Source organism: Asterias rubens, chromosome 20, assembly GCF_902459465.1.
Source record: "Asterias rubens chromosome 20, eAstRub1.3, whole genome shotgun sequence".
Lineage (NCBI taxonomy): Eukaryota > Metazoa > Echinodermata > Asteroidea > Forcipulatida > Asteriidae > Asterias > Asterias rubens.
The window spans coordinates 9450622-9472703 of record NC_047081.1 but is presented as its reverse complement, the minus strand read 5'-3'; the positions used below and the strand labels follow the sequence as shown (position 1 = coordinate 9472703).

Below are 22082 nucleotides of genomic sequence, written 5' to 3'. Positions count from 1 at the left end.
TACCGCCCTGTCCTGGAGTAAAACCCCTCTAAAAGAGTGAATTAACCACCACTCTTTTTGAAGAGAATATGAGGGACAGCTCGAAAAGTAAAGAGTGGTGTTTTGTACTCTTATATTTAGAGTAGTCCCTAGAGGCGGCCTTCATGCGGTGGTGACGTTCCTATGCTTTTTTTAGCAAGTTCGGGTGGCGACCATTTTGTCAACCACTGGTCAATGTTCCATGGTTACCTATGCATTCAACACATCTGGGGTACCAGGCAAAATCAACCAATGGTCGACTATAGTCGACTATAGTGCCTCACTCGAACTTGCTCTTAGCTGCATGCAGGACTAGTCATGGGAGATACATGTACATTGTACATTGTACAATCTACATGTACATGTACATGTATTAAAAACGTATAGACCTTTCTTTTGTTGATAAATAAACCGCCTTGGTTGGCATGATCGGCCGAATGTTAGTAATCCATTCAATCGTATTAACAAATGTTTTAACAAAATTCAACACTTTCTGCAAACTTTCAATTAAACAAAATATCTCTTATAATTAGTTGTTTTATTTTAAACAAAATCAACAAATTTGGTTACATTGTTACCAAAAATAGCGACCTTTTCTTAATTTGTACTTACGGCTTTCAATAGTTTTCCAATCTGGGTTGGCAAAAACTCGGGCTGTGACGTTGCAAAAGAAAGGTCTACATATATAGGCCAGTGCGCGCTCTAGTTTTTATACATGTATACATGTACATTTGTATACATGTACATTGTAACTCTGTGGTCTTAACTCCTTGTGAAACCCACCCACGCACAACAGCCAGGGCTTAATTTCATAAAGTTGGGCAAAGCACAAAAACCTGGAAAGCACGTAATATAGTCCTGCAGGTATTGACTGAAACAGGCTACATGCAAACATTCCTTTTTCTCCTTTAAAGCTTTTAACGCAATTGGACCGTGTGAAGCCGTGTAATTAATCTTTAACCAAAGCCAATGTCCGCAGTATTTACGCGCAGATATTTGTCTTAATTAAAGGCAGTGGACACTATTGGTAATTGTCAAAGACTAGCCTTCACAGTTGGTGTATCTCAACATATGCATACAATAACAAACCTGTGAAAATTTGAGCTCAACGGCTATCGAACTTGCGAGATAATGAAAGAAAAAACATTCCCAATTACTCGTCACCAAGAACGAGTAATTACCAATAGTATCCACTGCCTTTAAAAGGTACAAATAAGGCATAAAATAACTAGGATATGTAGACACAATGAAATAGAGTGAAACTTTCTTTCTTTTATAACAAAAATCGGTCTTTTATTGATCTTCTCCAGGAAGTAAGACTTACGAAAACGTTAGGATAAAACGTTATTACTGGTGAAAAAATTAAATTAGGAAAAATCATCAATACAAACATTAGCAAAATAACTTAAATAATAAGTAAAACTAAAAGTTGTATATTTAACAACAAAAATGTCAGTGAGTTTAAAACCAAATTACCAGAAGACGCAAGTCTATAATCTACATGTATCTCGCTTTGTTTGTAAACGGGAAAACTTGAAATGATTCTTCAAATTTGAAATGAGTCCATTACAATGGACATGAAATACAAAATAATTCACTGCGATTAGATGTACATGTATACAGTTAAAACTCAAGGACCTGCCTTGCTACCATGGCACCAAATAATGCGTCATTTGCCGCCTATTGGAAATTATTTTCACGTCTCGGAGGTAATGCCTTAATTAACTTAAAAAGGAGAAAGACATTTACAATTACAAAATTAGAAATAATTGTTTGCATTTTCATGAGTTTTAGACAACCTATAGGTCCAGCCTTAACATTTGCCTCCACAGCTGCAGTTAGTAAAAAACCGCACTTATCATTAACTTAAAATCTAAACTGGCAAACAATTTGCAAATCCAAACTTTACAAATCAATTAAAATGTCTACAATCATCATAAATTACCGCACGCGGGCAGAATGTAATTCGCCACATGTCTTGGGTAGTCATCGGGATAAACGAACCGCTTCTCGGCATCGTCGAAGAGGTAGTAGATATTCCCCGAGAAGACGAAAGCACTGACGACCTGTCCGTCTTCGTTGAGGTTGGGGTTGATGGCAGTCACCCGAAAGTTGCGGCTTGGCAGACCCCCGTAGTTCAGCGAGCGGATTCTTCGCCGGAACATGAAGCTGTTGTCTCGGTAACGGTAAACAAATTGACCTGGTGAAGAAGAAAGATATACAATAATGAATAAAAGTGAACAAAATGGATAGTCTTGGTACTGACGATCTCAGAGTGTCACCGCTCATTGTTTAGTCCATCATTCAAGCTATGGTGAAAATACATGATATGCAAACGAGCAAAGCAAACAGAGATTGAAAGGAATGCAAGGGTCTTATTTACTCATCTTCGAATCAATCGTGAATCTGCTAATCACTTTTCCCGCTCACGAATGTTTAGTGTAGCTTATACTACAGCTAACCACTCGGCAAAAACATTGCTTTCATTTCAGATTCGCATTAGTTTCAACTCCACATCAACGTATAAAGGAAAATCATACAAATCAATCAAAATTAAGAACAGAAAGTACAGCAAAGATGTGAGAAGGGGTTTCAAAAATTCGATCGAGTGTAAGTTGAGTCCCCTCATTTTGAAGAAACCGCAATACGCGCCAATACGCAATACGCGCCATGCCAAAACCGTCCATAATTAAAGGTGAACTTTTGAGGCACAAGGTGGCAGGCAGCAGACTTACAAGGTAAAAACAATTGGTCTCAGTACTTGGCACATACTCAGCGTTCCAAAATCTCCCCTTGGAAAAGTTTATAATAACGTCAGTAAATTGTGGAAAATATTCACCTTTGTAGAAGTAAGTGTAGCTGTCTAGTGAGACGTAACCGGCATTGACATTGCAAGGGAGTGCTGGCCACTTGGATCTGACGTGAACTCGACCCATGTAGACTTGATCCTCGTACTGCCAGGCATAGCATCCCTGAAATCAAACATGATAAAAAAATGTTAAAGTCAGTCTCGACAAATGGCAGACAATCGCGTTCGGCTTTATATGGTGAGCAGCCATTGGTCATCTCGTTGACGCAATAAATTCACTGGTACTTATCCATGCGATGTAAAATTCTAGAATGCGGGGTTCTAGGTTTGGAAAGGAAAGAGCTAAGAATGAGATCACTCTGATGATATGATGAATCCCTTGTCTCGCTCCCTTGAGTCTCATCTGAACTTTAAAAAGGGTGGCTTTACTCTTTTAGGCTTCAGACAAGAGGGCGGAGTCTGAAGCCGAATCTAAAGGTGAAGCCGTGGTTTCGAAAAGGGCGTTTGAAAGTAATGTCATGGATTACCTTTATAATATAAGTAGTGTTTCCCTCCGTGATCGCAGATTTGATGTTGTTGGGCAGACTTGGCCAGGTGGCTCTGATTCTTGAGTAAGTTCGTGGGTAGACGTCTAAACGCCAGACGAATGCACCTACCAATTGGAAAACAAAAACTTTAGTACATTCAAAATTAACACCGAAAATGAATATGCTTTATCATCGATGCAAATTTCACATCGAAGTAGAGTGGGAAAAGGGTCCGCATGGTCCATACCAATAACCGGGGTCAGGTCATCACATCATCAACGATTTGGCTCATCAAAAACGAAACCAATTTTGTGTATTACCAAATTGAGGTATGAATGCGACTAGTACGACGTTAAAATGCTACTCACCGATAAAACCGAACGTGCGGCCATCTTTCGTGTTGACCACGGCGTCAAAAGTACCGTTTCTACGGCAGGCTCCGGATGGAGGTGGCGGTTGGCTGGTCGGAGTCTGCGGAGTTTGGGTCGTCACAGCTCCCTGGGTCGTCATTGCGGCTTTTGTTGTAACTGCTGCTTGTGAAGTCACTGCTCCTGATGTTGTTAGTGCGCCTTGGGTCGTTAGTGTGCCTTGTGTTGTCACTGAGGAAATAAAGTACATGTAAGATTGTTAAAAATCCATTTCAATTTCAAAACTGTACTTCTATGAAATATCACGACAAACGGCCACTATGGAGTAAAGCAAACCGGCTACAGCAAGGAGGATAAACGTAAATGCACCAGACAAATTTGGTTGCCAAAAAGACCAGTGCACAATATTGGTCTTCGAATTTGCATGAGAGAAAAATGAAAGGAAAAAAACACCCTTCATAACAAAAGGCTTCAGATCTTAAATGTTTAAATGGGTTGATTTTAAACTGTGCATTGTGGATATGTAGAAAGGTTTGCGGTAACACCATGTATAAATAATAATCTCTAAATGAGTTGCGGTGGTTCTGAAAATAACCGTTGGTTTCAACTTGACGTTTCGATCAGTACGCTCTGGTCGTCTTCTGGAGAAAGCATTTAAATGTTAAGATCTTATAAACAATAGAGCAACTTACCACCATTTCCACCGTCCCCGCCGCCGTTGCCACCACCACCAGGTGTCTGTTTCGCTAAAATGAGAATAAAATAACAAAATTTGAGTTGTGTGATTAATTTAAACATTTAAACGAACATTCGAATAAACAAAATGGGCAAGTAGCTTTGGATTGGGCGCTTTGGGGCGTTAAAACTTGTTTGGAGGATTTGTTAGGAGTAGGGACCATTCACAATATTTAGCAATAATTTTTCGCAAACATGCACATAAATACATGCCGCACACTTTCTTACAAAAATAAAATGAACTCATGGCCCTCCTTGCACCGTTCGATAAGACGCAGTGCTTTAAGTAGTTTTGGAGCTTTTCAAAGCCAGATATGATGCATCTTGCATGCAAGAATTTACGAAAAAGGGGAATAGGAAAATAAATAATGGGGTTTGCGTTGAACCTACATATCTATGTAAAAAGGTGTGGAAAACACCAACCATAGTAATCTCTTAAGGAAAGGGAAGGGTATTATCTCAACAAGGTGTAAGGTTTGTATGGTTTTCGGTCTGTCGCTGAGGGGTAAGTCATCATTAATAATCACCTCCATAAAGACTCTGGATCCCTTCAATGTCATCTTCACCGAGTTGAAAATTAGCCTGGTACCCGCGGTAGTAAGGATACATGAGTGCTGAGAGGTCAGTCGAATGGTACAGTCCAAGGGCGTGGCCGAACTCGTGAGCAGCGACCTGAAACAAGTTTATTCCTACAAGAAAGAAAACCATAGTTTGTTATTGGACGAAACGCATTTAAAAAAGGTAATATAACTGCATATGTTTACTCGGCAGTACCCCGAATACATCAGAGCATGATCACAGCTACCACTGACTGCATCTTTTGATTTATTTACCTAGTTTAGATATCGATCGCGATCTGCAAAAGTTGTTGTTTACTATAGTTCGCTCTTATTAAAGATTGCGAGTTGAAACTGCGCTTACATGGTGTTACAATGCATTATACGCATTATCTCAAAATGTATGCTTTATCAAATAACATTGAAATAATGTGAGATTACATTGGCGTTACTTTCTTTGAAACTTAGAAATGAATTGGTTAAATTTGTGGACAATGAATCATCTGAAGTTGTCGAAAGTGTCTATCGATTGGTCTGAGTGAATTTCAATCTTAAAGTTTTCGGGCTATCATGGAAATAAGTACATGTAACCTGTTTGTCATGAAAATTAGATTCATGGAAAGCTGGGCTTAATAAACAAAATCTACCTGCAGGTGTTCCCATGGTCCATCTTTCATCCTCGTCAAAGTGTGTGTTGCTGTTCCGTGGCAAGAAGGCGTGCGCCAGAACGCCGCCTGGGCCGTCAAAACTGGCCACGTCCCCGTGTTGTCCTGCCGCGAATGAGATGGCTATATCTGCCCGTGCCAGGCCGAATACCTCGGTGAAGGTAAGCTGGGAGACGTCAGACCATACCTAAACAAAAATATATATAAATATTTTGTTTTTGATTTGATTTATTTAAATAAGAATCATGTTCGTAGACAGCAGGCTGAATGACATGATTTTTTAGTTAAAAAACACTAAAATACATCAACGAAAAAATCAGTCAGGTAATGCGTGTACAGTCGTACAAGGACATTTATTGTAGAAACTGAATTATTATTATTTTTTTTTTGTGAATTCAGGCGCCAGAAACTGATTATTATAATATTGGTAGGACCTGAAATTGTTTTTTTTTCAATAACAACATGTCGAGCAAACAGTTGTGTACTTCTGAGTAATTTCGGGAAGTCAGTCTGTAACTCTTTCGTCTGGAACGAACTTCACTCTAAATCGAGTTGAAAGTACCCGTGTTTCACTCTGAAAGAGTGGTATGGATGCAAACCGATGCAAAAATCCCGAATTAGTACGAAGGTAGGAAGTGTCTCGTGAGAAGGTACGAAGTGACTCGTGAGAAGGTACGAAGTGTATTGTAGGAAGGTACGAATGTCCAAGGTACGAAGTGTCCTGACACCGTTTACACATATTTACATGTTACACTCACCTGTAAAGCACTCCTTAGAATCATCCGTACATCTTCTTGTGCCATGTCTGGAGTGAAGCTGTCGATACGGTACGTAAGCTCTGGTGATCCGTACTTGACTGAAGAGACGCGGTAGTCTTCCGGGACGTTGTCTGGCATTCCACATCGAGGCATATCAATGGCCGCCATCAACATCTCATCAACCTCGCCTAAAAAAAAAAAGATAGAAATTACGAATAAATAATTGGCAAATAAAATGTGCGAAAAACACACTGATAGGGCGTTCCAGGTCATTTATACCCTGGTCTGAACATCTACGAAGGAACACGATGAACACATTTTTGTCATTCATCCAGCTTACCTGAGTAAGAAGTCATAAGTTATGAATAAATGTTGGCAGATACGTTTACTAAATGCTGAAGACGCGTTGCCTGAGAATCCAGACAATTCAAACACTGCCGTGAACATTAAAGAAGGAACATAATGGACAAATTTGTTGTCATTTACGCAGATTTCCCGTTTTCAGTCTGTTTCGTTCTCCAATTAATTACTTTGCACCCCCCTTCCCATTATGTATTTTGAATTTCCAGTGACCTCTTGGGTAAAACAAGTCCTCCAGTACCCCTCTACCTTCTTTCCGTCAATTTTCAGTCCTCACTTGTTCTTTGTTGCATTTGAAATTTCCGGTTATTTTAAAGAAACAAGGTGCTCTACCATGATAACGACACAAATGTGGAAAGTAAACTTCACTTTCAAAATGGCTTTGATCCGTTTTGAGGTCAGGCTTACCCGGAAGCTGGTTAAAAAAAGGGGATCTTCTCTCAAATTATGTGTAAGTTTGACCAACTTCTGAGTTATCTAGACACAGATTCTGGGTCATACTAACCAAGAAATGGGTCTGACCCACAACGGATTCCGGGTCAATTCTAACCCGGGAATGTGCCGTGTGAACGAATGTCAGTTAACTCGTGGGACACATCGTATCCATGATATGTTGGGTACCAACAGTGAACGATAGAGTGATGGTAGTGCTTTGCGATTCAAAGTTGTTTCTTACCAGTAGGGTCCAGCCCAAGCATGTTCTGCAGGTCTGCAATTGCTTCGGCCAGGTTCTGCTGGGCGTCGTAATCTTCAGGTGTTCCCAAAACGGACTGCGTCATGTAGCCGTTTCTTTCGAGATAGCTCTATTGAAAAATGACAAATTATCCTTGATTTACTTTGGACTTATCACTGATATAATTAGATATTTCATTGTTGAAGGTACATCTACATTCCTACATGTACATCTTTCCAGCTTCTTGTCAAAGCTAATTCAGCATCTAGACATGGGTGCGGCTGCCGACGGTGGACGGCTTGTGTGCCCAGTGGGTGCCAACAAAACTAGAGATATGTGCAAGTAAATACATCTGTTCATCTGCTAAATGATGAATGTATCAGTAAATATTGTACTTATCTCTAGGAATTCTATTGCAAGTATGCAAACCATACAGTAAACATGATAGATTCAATTATTGGGACATTAAGAAATTATTAAGAAAAACTTTAACTTAGCTTGTCCATGTTGGCCTATGCTACATCAAGAGTCAGATTTCGAACAGACTAAATGTTTACATCATTATGTTACATTTAAATTTTGAAACAACAGGGTCAGAATAAGGTTACACTGGGTCAGATATAGTATTGAATGGATTGACAAAAAAATTGTCGTCAGGCGTCGGCTTTTATCGCAACCAGATTGAGAGTATTCGAGAAAGGAAAACACAAGATATCAATGCGCTATTAGTTATCAATACAACATTTGTTCACCAGGTAAAAAACTAATAAATCACATGAGAAACTGACGAATTTCCCTAACTGAACCCTTTGAACCTGCAGAAAATTTTACTGTATGAAAACGCCGGAGTGGCTTTCTAAACATACAGTTTTTCGGGAGTTTTTCATGCATGCGGCGACCATGCGGCAGGCTATACCTAAATTTTAAACGTGCTGTAGGGGTCAGATTTCCTAGGTTAATGGAATCACGTCTGGATTTGAAGCACTTAGAGGTACTTAAAACTGACTGAGTACAACGATTATTTACCTTTAATCGAATCATTTGTGGATCCTCGTCAAGCTCGTTCGCTCTGCCGTCATCAAGCGTCCATGAACCGCCAACAATACTCAGGACCAAAACACACATCGCAAACCAATGCCGAGAAAACGACATCTTGAAAGTTTAGCGAAAAACGGCAGACTCAATTTGCAAACTTGTTTTATTTGTTGGTCGAAAACAGCTCCGGGTGTCTTAGATGGATTTTTATGTTCTAATGAGGAAGGCATCAGCATGGTCAGTACTTATACCGAACTCTGCGTGTTTGTTTATCTTGTTTGTTTACTTGGCAACTTTTCATAAATAACAATACAAACATGTAAACATCCTTATTTGGTGCAGTGGCGAAAGACTTTTCTTATGGAAAGAAGGATCGATAATGACGCGTGGCGAGTTTCTCTATGGACTGGGGATCGGGTGAATCCCCCTTTGTCGTGTGACGGGGGACCTGACGTCATTGTAAACACAATACATGTGCACACAATGGTGACTACTGGAGTTTACGTAAATCTTGTGGCGGGGTGTGCTCCGTTGTAAGTTGTAAGCGTTGTTACTCTGAAATTACACCGATAATATGTAATCACAAGGGCTTGATTCAAGAGAAGGTTGTGTTGACGTCATTTTATTATGGTCAACTATTTCTTCGAAAATAAATGATGTCATCTTTCAGAAACAGAGAGTCAGCTCCAGATTTGCTCTTAAGGCAAATAAAAAAAATGTAAAAAACAAAATGTTGACTTAGAATTTACCAGTCTCCTTTTTTATTTATTATGTGAAAATATAGAATTAGCTCTTATGAAAATAATTATAGAATTAACTGTTGCAAACTGCTTACCAACCGAAAGGAACTTGAGTTTAAATTCAAAGAAACATATTAAAGGCACTGGACACTATTGGTAATTACTCAAAATAACTATTAACATAAAACCTTACTTGGTAACGATTAATGTGAGAGGTTAGTAGTATCAAACATTGTGAGAAACGACTCCCTATGAAGTGCCATAGTTTTCGAGAAAGAAGTAATTTTCCACGAATTTGATTTCGAGACCTCAGATTTAGAATTTGAGGTCTCGAAATCAAGCATCTGAAAGCACACTACTACTTTGTGTGACAAGGTATTTTTTCTTTCAATTATTATCTCGCAACTTAGATGACCGTTTGAGCTCAAATTTTCACAGGTTGGTTATTTTATGCATACGTTGAGATACACCAACTGTGAACACATGTCTTTGACAATTACCAACAGTGTCCACTTCCTTTATGGTATAAATTTGATTGGAAAAAATGATGGCGCTGTCCCATTCAGTGACACTCCAACACTGTTGGCCTGAGATTTACACAAAACTGTAAATTAATGTTCACAAGTTTTATGGGTCGGTCTACGTCTGGGTATTGTTAGTAGTTTTGTCAGGTCGACGGGGGTAGTTGACGAAAACCGGTTGACAAAAATGTGTCAAAAAAATGGATGATAAGGAGAGACCGTAAGGATATTTTTTCAGATCCTCTCTTTTCAATCAATCAATCAATCAGTCAATCAAATAATCAATGGTGTTATTTTACCACCATTTGATTTAAAGGCGGTGGACACTATTGGTAATTACTCAAAACAGTTATTGGCATAAAACTATTATTGGTGAAGAGTAATGGGGAGAGGTTGATGGTATAAAACATTGTGAGAAACGGCTCCCTCTGAAGTGCCATAGTTTTCGAGAAAGAAGTAATTTTCAACGAATTTGATTTCGAGACCTCAATTTAGAATTTGAGGTATCGAAACCAAGCATCAGAAAGCACACTACTTCGTATGACAAGGGTGTTTTTTTCTTTCATTATTATCTCGCAAAATCGACGACCGAATGAGCTCAAATTTCCAAAGGTTTGTTATTTTATGCATATATTGAGATACACCAACTGTGAAGGCTAGTCTTTGACAATTACCAATAGTGCCCACTGCGTTTAAATTTGTTTTCTCTCTCGGTATCTAGTAATAATTATGACAACACAAGGCGTCAACTTTAAGACCAACGTTTTCCCTGTCCTGCTTGTCAGTGAATTACTGCACAATCTCCACGTATCGGGATGTAATGTAAGTGCATGTGACTGAGCAGCAACATTTAAATAAATTTTACTCCTCGAAACCCTGCGCATTTTTTGTCAATATCTTGTGGTTTATATCTTGATATTTATTGGTGGAAATATAAAAAGCCGTATTCCCTAAGTTGTGGGCATACATTCACTTCAGGCCTGTAGCCTTTTTAGACACCTGAAAGCAAACCAATTTGTGCAGCAAGGGTGTTTTTTCTGTCATTATGCTTTTGCTACTTTGAGGAGCAATAGAGTCCAAATTTTTAAACATTCATTATTTGATGCATTATGTTGGGATTCACCAAGTGAGAATACTGGTCTTTGGGGTGTCCAGTGCCTTTGAAGACCCCGGACACTATTAGTAATTGTCAAAGACCAGTCTTCTCACTTGGTGTATCTCAACATATGCATAAAATAACAAACCTGTGAAAATTTGAGCTCAATTCGTCGTCAAAGTTACGTGATGAAAAACGCCCTTGTCACACAAAGTTGTGTGCTTTCAGATGCTTGATTTCGAAAGAAAAAAAATTCCCCCACAAAAACTACGTTACTTCAGAGGGAGCCTTTTCTCACAATGTTTTATACTTTCAACAGCTCTCCATTGATCTTTAACAATGAGTTGTTATGCTATTAGTTGTTTTGAGTAATTACCAATAGTGTCCAGTGTCTTTAAAGGCAGTGGACACTATTGGTAACTACTCAAAAAATAATTAATGGGGAGTGCTTGATAGTATAAAACATTGTGAGAAGAAAGAAGTAATTTTCCACAAATTTGATTTCGAGACCTCGAAAACTATGGCACTTCAGATGGAGCCGTTTCTCACAATGTTTTATACCATCAACCTCTCCCCATTACTCGCTTCCAAGTAAGGTTTTATGCTAATAATTATTTTGACAATTACCAATAGTGTCCACTACCTTGAACAAAATGTTATTCAGTCTCTTTAAATGACTTCAATGAGACGTGATCACTACGTCAGTAGACTATCGCACTTGCGTCGGCTTGTTCCAAGAACAGGCGTTTCGAGCCGATACAACGCCCCTTATTCTTGGCGCGCGGTAGTTTTTCCTCCAAAATACTTTATGAAAGAGTTTTGACTGAAGGGTGGACTAAGGAAGAATATACTTTAAAGGCAGTGGACACTATTGGTAATTACTCAAAATAATTATTAGCATAAAACCTTACTTGGTGACGGGTAACGGGGAGAGGTTGATGGTATAAAACATTGTGAGAAACGGCTCCCTCTGAAGTGACATAGTTTTCGAGAAAGAAGTAATTTTCCACGAATTTGATTTCGAGAGCTCAAGTTTAGAACTTGAGGTCTCGAAATCAACAATCTAAACGCACACAACTTTGTGTGACAAGGGTCCGTTTGAGTACCTGTAGTTTTATATATTTTTTCATGGATGGAAATAAAACATGTGAATTTGAATTAAATTGAGAAGAGCAGCTTTGAACGCTGTTGAACAGCATTGAGTAATAGTATCTAGGATGTTGTACAAAGACTTTGTGGTTTGGGAAACGGGGTTATTCCCCTTCCCTTTATCTATCGATGTCAAATGCTGATAGGTTACACAAACTACAGATGGTTGCTAATAAACAGGAGAAGTTATACAAAATTGTCGCTAATAAACATAAACCACGATCGTCACTAGTCTAGGGGATGAAACACAAAGCACAATAATGAATAGAAACCTTCCATACAAGGGAGTGTTGCTTTCTCCTTGAACGTAAACCACGACAAAGGACTTCTTGAATAGGATGTAAAACCCCACTTCGACGTGCGTCAATGTTCTTTCTGCTTTTTGATTGATGCATCAACACCGTACCCACCCCACCCCACCCCCTTCGAAGCGTATGTCATGCAAGGGCAAGGACTTGTGGCACTCCAAGAGACATCGAACATAAATATTGCCGCCAATGGCAATTTAATAGTTATTTTGCTGTTCTTGTGTCGCAAGTTTTAAATAATAAATATTGAATATTATTTTGCACAGTCCGCCAAATGGGGGGGGGCACCGAATCTCTGGGGGGGGGGGGGGGGCAAGAATCCCCTGCCACACGGGCACAGGTCTTAATTGGTAATGATATTTAAAAGTGACTTCAATATTTTGTGTTCGAGATCCCGGGCCACCGTGGTGACGAAAATAGTTTAACCGATTTTAACATCAAGGTATACAATAATAAGGTTACCAGTAGGCCTACTGTAATCAGTTATATCTTTCGACACTTTGACAACTCCGGGTCAAAATTTTGGTTCTTTTAAGTCGATTCAAAACAGGGAACCCTTAAAATTAATCAGGAATGGTTTTGAGGCAAAAAAAAAACGTTTCAAAATTGCCACTATCGTAGTGCTTTCCACTGGCCAGAAGGGTAATTTGGGTTACTCTAAATCGATTAAAAAAGGGTATCCCCGCCTTAAAAACTAATCAGGACAATTTTTTGAGAATGGCAATTCATTAATACAGAAGAACAAAATTGCGACCCAGTGAATTTTTTTGAAATATTTTATTTTATTTCCGAGTCTCTGCGTCAGCTTCATCAACTTCTTAGTAATTACTTTTTACAACGATTCCGGTGTGGCGGGCGGCGGGATAGGCTTTTCTCCCGGATATTTGGTCCCCCATTAATATGGCAAGACTAGACTGTGTTCAAACTTCTTCTGATAGTGCCCTTTTATTTGAATCATCCTTAAATACACTGGACACTATTGGTAATTGTCAAAGACCAGTTCTCACTTGGTGTAGGCCTGTCTCAACATGCATAAAATAACGAACCTGTGAAAATTTGAGCTCAATTGGTCGTCGAAGTTGCGAGATGATAAATAAAGAAAGAACGCACTTGTCACACGAAAGTGTGCTTTCAGATGCTTGATTTCGAGACCTCAAAATCTAATTCTGAGGTCTCGAAATCAAAATTCGTGGAAAATTACTTCTTTTTAGAAAACTACGAAGTTACTTCAGAGGGAGCTGTTCCTCACAATGTTTTATCACAGCTCTCTGCTTGTTAACTAAGTAATTTGTTTTTAAATTATGGTAATAGTTATCAGGCCTGTGCCTTTAAGCCCATGTTAATTCCCAGTACGGGTGACAGATAGATCTATCTCCGGTGGACAGATTTCCCTGGACACCGGGTAGATAATGCTTGTATCGTTCTATTTATGCTGTATGCCATGTTTTAATAATGTCCATCTGTAATGTCCCTTTTTGTCTCTTCTTAAATTGTGGCATCAGGAGATTAACTCGATAGTAATTTAGTTTACTTTTTTTAAATCCTACAGGGGTGCTGCTTTTTTTTTGTAATTTTATTGTTTGTTAATGTTTTTGTTTTCTTACTGTTCTTATTGTCTGTGCTTGAATTTTTGCCTGTGAAATTAATAAATGAAATGAAATGAAATGAAATATGCCTACTAAAAGATTGGTCAAAGCACATGACCCAAAATTGGTATGGCTGGAGATTCTGTTCCCCGCCGGAGACAAGCGTCCCCCCCCCCACCCCCCCACCCCCCCCCCCCCCCCCATTTAATGGCAAACTGTGTACAAAAGGGGAGGTACAAACTTCTTCTGGAAATGCCCTCTTTAGAATCCTCCTCCTCCGGCCCATGGTAATTTTCCATTGGGAAGGGAAGGGAATGTGTTTTAGAAAATACTACGTGGAAGGACTCAAAAACCCTCCTCGGGACAACCATCGGGAATTCCTAGCCTCGACACCCCTCACGCAATCTGACGGAGGTTTATCCACAAGAGGGCGCTATTTTTAGGCAATACTAAAAACCACAGTCACAGACTTGGAACCAAGTCTAGACATCAGACGACAACAAACTACATGTTTTACTATCTGAATAACGAACTAGTAAATACTGCAGACTAAAACAACATGGCGTCCAGTGCAACTACAGAGTTGCACATCTCTTCAATTGAGAATCGCTTAAAACATTGCTATTTGATTAGTGTGTGATCCCAATGCATCACCAAAATAGTGCACAACTTCTCTGTTTTTATTACAATGCCGTTTCAAGACACAAATTCTCGGCTGGGGTGCATGCTTGAAAAGCACGTAAAAGTCGTGAGTATTTTCTTCACTCGGCTCAGCACGTTAAAAATTCGACCCTAGCCATGCATGATAATCGTGCAATGATCAAGGAAATGACAGTGTGTGTGTGGGGGGGGGGGGGGGGGGGGGGTAGAAAGACATGGTCAATATTGGAAAAGTTTCCGTATGGCGCCACCACTTTTTCATTCGAAATAAAATAATATAGTATCTAATTAAGTAATTTACCTGATTGATATATCCCTTTTTCTTTGTAGAATGAGTGAAAAAGTGGTGGCGCCATACGGAAAGTTATCCCTATATTTATTTATTTCCCACTGTTTTCGATCTTTGTTATACGAAAAAGAAGGAACGCTTGATATTAAATTAATAATGATGATATTATTGAAAGATTGAATGAAGAAAAGGGGCGGTTGCGGTGAGCATGCATGCATGCAGTGAGTTGGATTTCTTCCTCCATGTTCAATCAACATCTATTTTTTCAGACCTAATGTTTCCTTTTTTGCCAAACATATTCTGCTTGAAAAGTAACAATTTTTTCTTTGTTTTTACAGTCATTTGTGCGACGACAAACTTCACATTCTGATCTCAAACGATGATTAACGAGACGGAGATACTGGCCGTTAATTCCGCCAAACGGACCGGTCCCGTCGCCACGCTGTGTTACAGCATCGTCTTCATCCTGACTGAAGTCATGACACAGATTGTCCCGTATTCGTTTATATATTTCAACTCAGAAAAGAAATTCCCAATTTCTTCAGCAACAATGATTGCTGCGATCGAATTTGCCAAGTTTATCATATGCTTCTTGGCCTTCTGTGGACATCAGCGTCGGGTACGATTCGTGCCGTCGCCACTCTTCTTTGCTCCTGCTTTTTTCTTTGTGGCGACCGGCAATCTGTTCTTCTACTGTCTGAACTTTGTAACTCCGCCTACCTGGAACATTATCCTCCAATCACGTGTCATCTTCATGATGTTCGGCGGTTATGTCATTTATGGTCGACCAATTGAGAGACGGCAGTGGCTTGCTGTGGGTTCACTACTCTTTGCCATTTTGTTAGCAGGATGGTTCTGCCCAGAGGTAGATGCAGCTGTTGATATACAGAACAATAGCATCAAACAACGAGACAGCATTGTGTGGTGGACGGCCGCATCAATATGTGGGGCAGTATGTTCAGCCATTGCAATGAGTAGCTCAGAGGTAGTGTGAACTATTATTAATCCTTAAGCCCGGTTCATACTTCCTGCGAATGCAAAAGCGATTCGAATGTTGATGTTGCAAATTCGCAACGAATAGTTTACAGAGGTTGAAGTTTGCTCAACTCTCATGCGGATATCACAGCGAAAACATTGTGACGACAAGTTCACGTCAAATTTGCATTCGCAGGAAGTATGAACCAGGCTTTAGGCAATCAAGTTTCCTTTGTCACTCTGAAACATTTTTCACAATGAAGAGAGTTGATTTCTGGACATGAAGTTCCTGGAAACCCCATTACTTCCTACTGCTCCCTACCCTATTGGAGTCCCTCTCCTCCCTTGGATAAGTACATCTCTTTCATGGATGAGAAATTTCCGATTTTCATCTAAAGTCGGCCTTTTTTAAAATCTGCCTGGTTATCGAATAATGTTTTTCTTCAAATAAAAAAAAAATAAGTCATGATCTTTGATCTATTTCTCTAGCACTCAAAAGCTAATTCGAATCTATAACTCCAGGGGTCGATTGCACAAAGATAGGCTTAACTTTAGGACTAGTCCTAGAGGACTCTTTGGGAGTTATTGAAAAAACTTAAGGCTAGACCTAAGTTAGGACAAGTTGACTTGAGATAAGGGATTACCAAAAGATGGAAGTGCCATCAACACAATACAATAACAATACTATACAATGGGCTTTTATATAGTGCCATTTTATTTATACCTTCTAAGATTTGGATCTAGTTTCAGACTATTTCATTATTAATGACTCTCACCCCTTCTCTTTGTCATAATGAAGTTATGAACTAAAGATGCCTTTTTCTTTCAGTACATCAGCAGAGAGGATTCTCGTCCTATAACGGAGAAGCACACACAGCTTCATTTCTTCGGCTTGGTTATCGGCATCGTGTGGGCCACTCTGGTTACCGGCGGCAACCTGGTTGATATCAACGTCAAGGTAATTGTTCTATCCCTTCATGCCTGCTTGTCTTTCTTCTGAAAATGCTAAGATGTGTTGTGGCCGAATGGTTAAAGCCATTATTCACTTTCGGTACAGAAAAAAAAAAAGTTCACAGATTTACAAATAATTTACAGGGTTTACAGAAGGTAATAGTGAAAAGACTTATCTTGAAATATTATTCATTGAAATGCTTTACTTTTTGAGAATACATTAAAACAATATCAATTCTCGATAGCAAGAATTACGGATTTATTTTAAACACATGTCATGACACAGCGAAACGTGGGGAAACAAGGGTGGGTTTTCTCGTTATTTTCTCCCGACTCCGATGATCGATTGAGCCTAAATTCTCACAGGTTTGTTATTTTATATATAAGTTGTGGTACACGAAGTGTGAGCCTTGGACAATATTTTTTACCGAAAGTGTCCAATGGCTTTAAGAGCACCAGACTCTAGCTCTGGTGCTTTTGAATAGCATAATGTGGGTTTGAGTCCCAGTCTTGGTATTTGTGCCACGAAGCAAGCAAAGCCTAAAGTCCGGTTCATACTTCCTGCGATTGCGATTGCATTACAAATTTTGACGTCACAAATTCGCCATGAATAATTGTATTCCCTTGTATAGCAGGCCAAAATGCTATGCAAAATGTGTCGGTTGCTTTTGTTACTCAATGTTACTATTCAGTGTGCACAAATTTGTTTCAGTCACAACATTTTTCTTTGCAAAAATGCTGGATGAAATCATTCCCTGATTTTACTATGTCTATTTACATACTCCTTCAACCGTTTCTTTTGATCCAAAGGTGTTTTTTCCGCTCGATTTCTACCTGTGTGCATTGACCATAGCCATCGGCACTCTAGGCGGCTTATCGTCGACAGCCATCATGGTGATGAGACTCTCGGGCTGTACAGAAGGTCACTCTATCACCACTGCATGGATTCCACCGGCCACGTTTCTCTCTTCTGCCGTCGGCTGCTCGATGTTATTCCCCGCTCAAAAGTACTCCAGCATTGTTATAGCAGTGTTAGTCCTACTTGTGGGCGCAGCTTCATTTCTGAACGTAACGTTCTCACCTTCACCGACAGAAAAACAAAGTAATAGTACAAGACTGGAGGCATGAGATGTCTCTTGTTTTGTTGTTAGTGATAATTTTCCTTAAAACCTTAATACTGAATCCATCAAAATTCTAACAGCATGCATACTTCTGATTTTCGAATGAATTTTATTGATTACGTCCATGAGATCTGGAACCCTTTGCTTTATGATGTTTCAGGACCCTAACAGCGGCCTCACTGAGGGTCAATAATGGCCTTTCATTGGCTGTGCGATGTGCGCAGCTCGTACTTGCATGCATATTATCATTATTTTACCTCAGCAATGGCAGCCTGTGTCAGCGGTCTATGGCAGTGTTCCAAGACTTGTCGCAAATCCGATAAAAATGTTGGAGAATGCAGATTAAATTATTTCGTAGGCATCAATTTTTATACTATTTGATGGACATGTGTCTATTTTTTACTTGTGTATGGCGAAATTATATCAAGGGACTCATTTTAGATTTAAAAAATAGTGCTTAAGGCGTGAAAATAGGAATAGATGCTGAATGTTGCTGGCCACACAAGTCACGCGGTATTGTTTTGCCATACACTCATTTCATTTAGTATAGACGATGTGACCTGTGACATCACATGTTTACCAAAGAGCCACAGAGCCTGGACTTCCTGCAGGCACGATTTGTACACAGCCAAATGGAAGAAAACATAAAATCTTATATTTTAAGGAGATTGCACTGTCTAATTCCTATCAACTTTTGCTATGATCAAAGGGAGCACATCTCAAAACTTGTCCAGCTTTTACTTTCATAACTCTGTGATTGATGCGAAAATTATGACACAAAATGTAAACATTCCCATAGGACCAGTGTAGTATCTTGCCTGCCAGAATACTCAAAGAATGTACAAGGTCACACTGATTGTAAACAGAGTTTACTTGGTCAATTGTTTCATATAAAAGAATTAAATATCTCTCCCAGCTACTGTGTATAAAAGTAGCATTATTTGTTTTTTCAGGCTCCTTTCGCATAAAATTTTTGTGCGTATTAATGGATTGTGCATCAAAAGAGTTTCCGGACGCTGTCACAACAGCTGGCGTTGAAAACTATCCCAGAATAATTTTTATATTTTTTTTTTTCACTGAAAACTGGAAAATAATCATACGGCTAATCATACCTGTATGGTAATTGATTTTTTTCAACAAGTCTAACTTTAAAAGTACCAATACTTATACAAAACCCAACAATTTAACCAATTTGGAATACATTTATGTTTTGGGTGGATCCAATTCGCAGTAAGAAAACTAAGTTATAGAAGAAGACTGATACAATCACGTAAAAATAATAGTTTTTGAATCATTTGGTTTGGCCTGACAACAAACAGTAACAAATTTATAGTGAAATTTTGAGTAATTTTTTTTAAATTGAAGTAAAGATATTTTTAAAGTTAATTGAACAAATCCGGTTTGCATTACAATGTAAATGCTAGGCTTAAAAGTCTGTTGATAAATAGATAATAAAATAAACTGCACCTAAAGCTTTGTAAATTAAGTCCAGTTCAATTATTGGAGTGATTGTCAGTTCCGTTAGATTGTGTGAGACTAATGGATGATGTTAACTAATCTTTAGAGATTTTAATCTCAAAAATTTTATAAAAGGCTTTAACTTTCGCAATATTCATCATACAAAGGGTTTTTCAAATAGCTATGGTAGAAGAAATGGCTTCGGGCGAGTAATTACAGTTTGGGACATAGAGTATCCAGCAGTTTAAAGTAATTAAATGATTTTTTTTCTTTGAATATTCAAATAATAATTCATTTCAATCCGCTTGCTTTTACTATCCACACCATCCTACCAAAAAGTGGGAATTTTATAAAGGGATCCTGTGATTGAGTTTGAAATCTATAGGGAGCTATAAGTGCACTTATTACATTCTTTTGGAGCAAGCGAAATAAGCAATGGTGTTGGGGGTCTTCGATCAGCAGATGCCTATTTCTTGACCTTGATGGATAGGTGTGAAGTTTAATCTCATTAGTTATTTCACTTCACTTTGCTTTCCACACAAAAGAATAGATGAATAAGAGGAACAACATAAAAACACCTACATCATAGTTTTTATGGACGCAATTATGTAATATAAAAGTGTTTTCAGTCAGAACATTGTAGCCCTACTCCAGAGGAGTTAATTTCTAGCGACAACTTTGGTCTTTAAAGGCAGTGGACACTATTGGTAATTACTCAAAATAATTTTCATCATTAAACCTTACTTGATTACAAGTAATGGGGAGAGGTTGATGGTATAAAACATTGTGAGAAACAGCTCCCCCTGAAGTGACGTAGTTTTTGAGAAAGAAGTAATTTTCCACGAATTTGATTTCGAGACCTCAAGTCTCGAAATCAAGCATCAGAAAGCACACAACTTTGTGACACAAGGGTTTTTTCTTTCATTATTATCTCGCAAATTCGACGACCGATTGAGCTCGAATTTTCACAGGTTTGTTATTTTATGCATATGTTGAGATACACCAACTGTGAAGACTAGTCTTTGACAGTTACCAATAGTGTCTACTGTCTTTAAAAAAAGTTTTTTTTTAAAGGTTCCCAAATTAAACCCGTCACTGTACCAAACGCTGACAACAGAGGGCGCTGTTAACATTTATTTACTGCTGACTTTTTAAACAGGGCCCTTCCCATGCAGTGAACAAAAGGAAAGCTGGATTATTTTTAGCTTTTAATTTAATAGGGGGAATGCGTAAGCAGTACCTTTTGCCATCAGCATCAACAAATTTATTTTGTTTGTTATTGCTGAGCTCATTTTGTAGGACTATTGGAACACATTATTAACTGGAAGAAAACGCTGCCTCTTCATGCAAGTCTTCCCTCAAGGAAGGAAGGAAGTCGGGAGTTTTGTCACAATCCTCACTTTTCTACGTTCATATTTGTAAATAGCGCCCTCTTGTGACCAAGAATTTGTTGCAAAAGCAGCAGACGACGAAAAGCAGACGAAAATTTTTCCCGTCGTGCGTGTTAACAAAAACTAGATAGACGTGTTCATTTGAAGTCGGTGTCTGAAAGCATCTGGAAGATGGGAAGTATATCTGTCGCTATGTGCTAAACCAATGTACTCTAAAAAGGAAAGAGGATGACATACTTCGCAGTGAAAGTTTGAATGAAAGGTAGGGTTAAAAACATTCTATATTATTTGCTGAAACTCGAGTTGTGTTCGGTTTTGTCATGGACTCAGGATTTAATTATTCCTCCATGGTTTTGTAGAGGGGAACTCAGCGAAAATTGTGGTTGTGATGGTGAAATTTTAATGAGCGGCAATGTCATTGGCTTCGTGTTGCATTCGCTGTTATTTCGGTGTATGTGGTTGTATTGTGCACCGTGCAGGAATACTGGCGTACTACTTCTAGAAACTATAAGGCTCACCTGGCGTACATGTAAGTCAGTGCCTTGTTGCTGAAGCTACTTTTGCTTAGTGGTGATAACTTACTGACTTTGGTTAACGTAACCCTCCTCCTGACAGGAGGAATTACGTTATCGCAACTATAGCCTAGCCCACATTGTTGAGCTGGTAAATGGATCACTTTCACCATCCATGGCATGTTCACATAGTTCACAGTCGCCACTGTGAAAAGACTTGTTTAAAAAATGTTAAAAGTAAAAAGAGCTATTTACAGCTCAACAAGGACTGTGATTATAGGACCGATGTTAAAAGGGAGCCTTTTTTATTAAGCTATCTATAGATAGGCCTATCTCAGCGATATTCTGTCTGGGAGTGATATGTGTCATGTCTGTCGGCAAGGCCAAGGGCAGACGTTTTTTCCCACTAAAGGGTCAAACTTAGAGTGACGCTTATTGGTAGTGTGTACAAACGCGCGAGTGCTAATTTTATTTTGAATACCGGTATGATTGATTGCGTGCCACGCGTATGTTTAAACACTCTCTGGAAAAAAGAAAATTATAATGCATTTTCACTCCCATTGAGAGTGAAATTTTTATGTGCTTCATACGCAGTGAAAATGGCTTTGAGAATGAGCCAGCCTTTATTTTTATTTAATTATTTATTGTTATTATATACAACAAAAAGACCAGCCGCAAAAGCTTAGAGGGTCAAAATACATCTAAAAATAGCAACAATCACATATTAAAACTAAAGGCAATAAAGTGTAAGAAGTACAAAAAACAAAACGCTACATAGACCTAACAGAGCAATTTAGGGAAAAAGTATCACTGAATAAAA

At 38.8% G+C, this 22082-nt stretch overlaps 3 protein-coding genes across 12 annotated transcripts in view; 2 read left to right on the top strand and 1 right to left on the bottom strand.

Moving 5' to 3' along the window:
- Window positions 1–1479: 1479 nt before the first annotated feature.
- On the bottom strand, window positions 1480–8622 carry LOC117303996 (hatching enzyme-like). Its single transcript, XM_033788468.1, has 10 exons — window positions 8497–8622; window positions 7474–7600; window positions 6438–6625; window positions 5662–5866; window positions 4985–5146; window positions 4415–4468; window positions 3723–3953; window positions 3355–3479; window positions 2858–2990; window positions 1480–2218 (listed from the first exon to the last, which is right to left on the bottom strand). The coding sequence occupies exons 1-10, from the start codon at window positions 8620–8622 to the stop codon at window positions 1953–1955; spliced, it is 1617 nt and encodes a 538-aa protein (XP_033644359.1). The 3' UTR covers window positions 1480–1952.
- Window positions 8623–14460: 5838 nt separating this feature from the next.
- Window positions 14461–19387, top strand: LOC117304105. The gene is made up of 4 exons (XM_033788606.1): window positions 14461–14653; window positions 15193–15839; window positions 16659–16787; window positions 17591–19387. The coding sequence occupies exons 2-4, from the start codon at window positions 15234–15236 to the stop codon at window positions 17906–17908; spliced, it is 1053 nt and encodes a 350-aa protein (XP_033644497.1). The 5' UTR covers window positions 14461–14653; window positions 15193–15233; the 3' UTR covers window positions 17909–19387.
- Window positions 19388–20910: 1523 nt separating this feature from the next.
- The window catches only part of LOC117303736 (protocadherin-15-like), a 73280-nt gene continuing 72108 nt past the window's right edge, over window positions 20911–22082 (top strand). For all 10 annotated transcript variants that reach the window (XM_033788042.1, XM_033788039.1, XM_033788045.1 and 7 more), the window contains exon 1: window positions 20911–21012. The gene's annotated coding sequence lies outside the window, so the exon portion shown is untranslated. The remainder of the gene's footprint in view (window positions 21013–22082) is intronic.

Bases quoted from the DNA above. Each gene is read 5' to 3' on its own strand.
- LOC117303996 (XM_033788468.1), bottom strand. From the start codon at position 8,622: ATGTCGTTTTCTCGGCATTGGTTTGCGATGTGTGTTTTGGTCCTGAGT. The intron at 5,147-5,661 runs GTAGATTTTGTT...TCTTTCTTGTAG, and splicing joins GACCATGGGAACACCTGCAG to GAATAAACTTGTTTCAGGTC. The intron at 2,991-3,354 runs GTAATCCATGAC...GTTTGATTTCAG, and splicing joins ACACTACTTATATTATAAAG to GGATGCTATGCCTGGCAGTA.
- LOC117304105 (XM_033788606.1), top strand. From the start codon at position 15,234: ATGATTAACGAGACGGAGATACTGGCCGTTAATTCCGCCAAACGGACC. The intron at 15,840-16,658 runs GTAGTGTGAACT...TTTTTCTTTCAG, and splicing joins TTGCAATGAGTAGCTCAGAG to TACATCAGCAGAGAGGATTC. The intron at 16,788-17,590 runs GTAATTGTTCTA...TTTGATCCAAAG, and splicing joins TGGTTGATATCAACGTCAAG to GTGTTTTTTCCGCTCGATTT.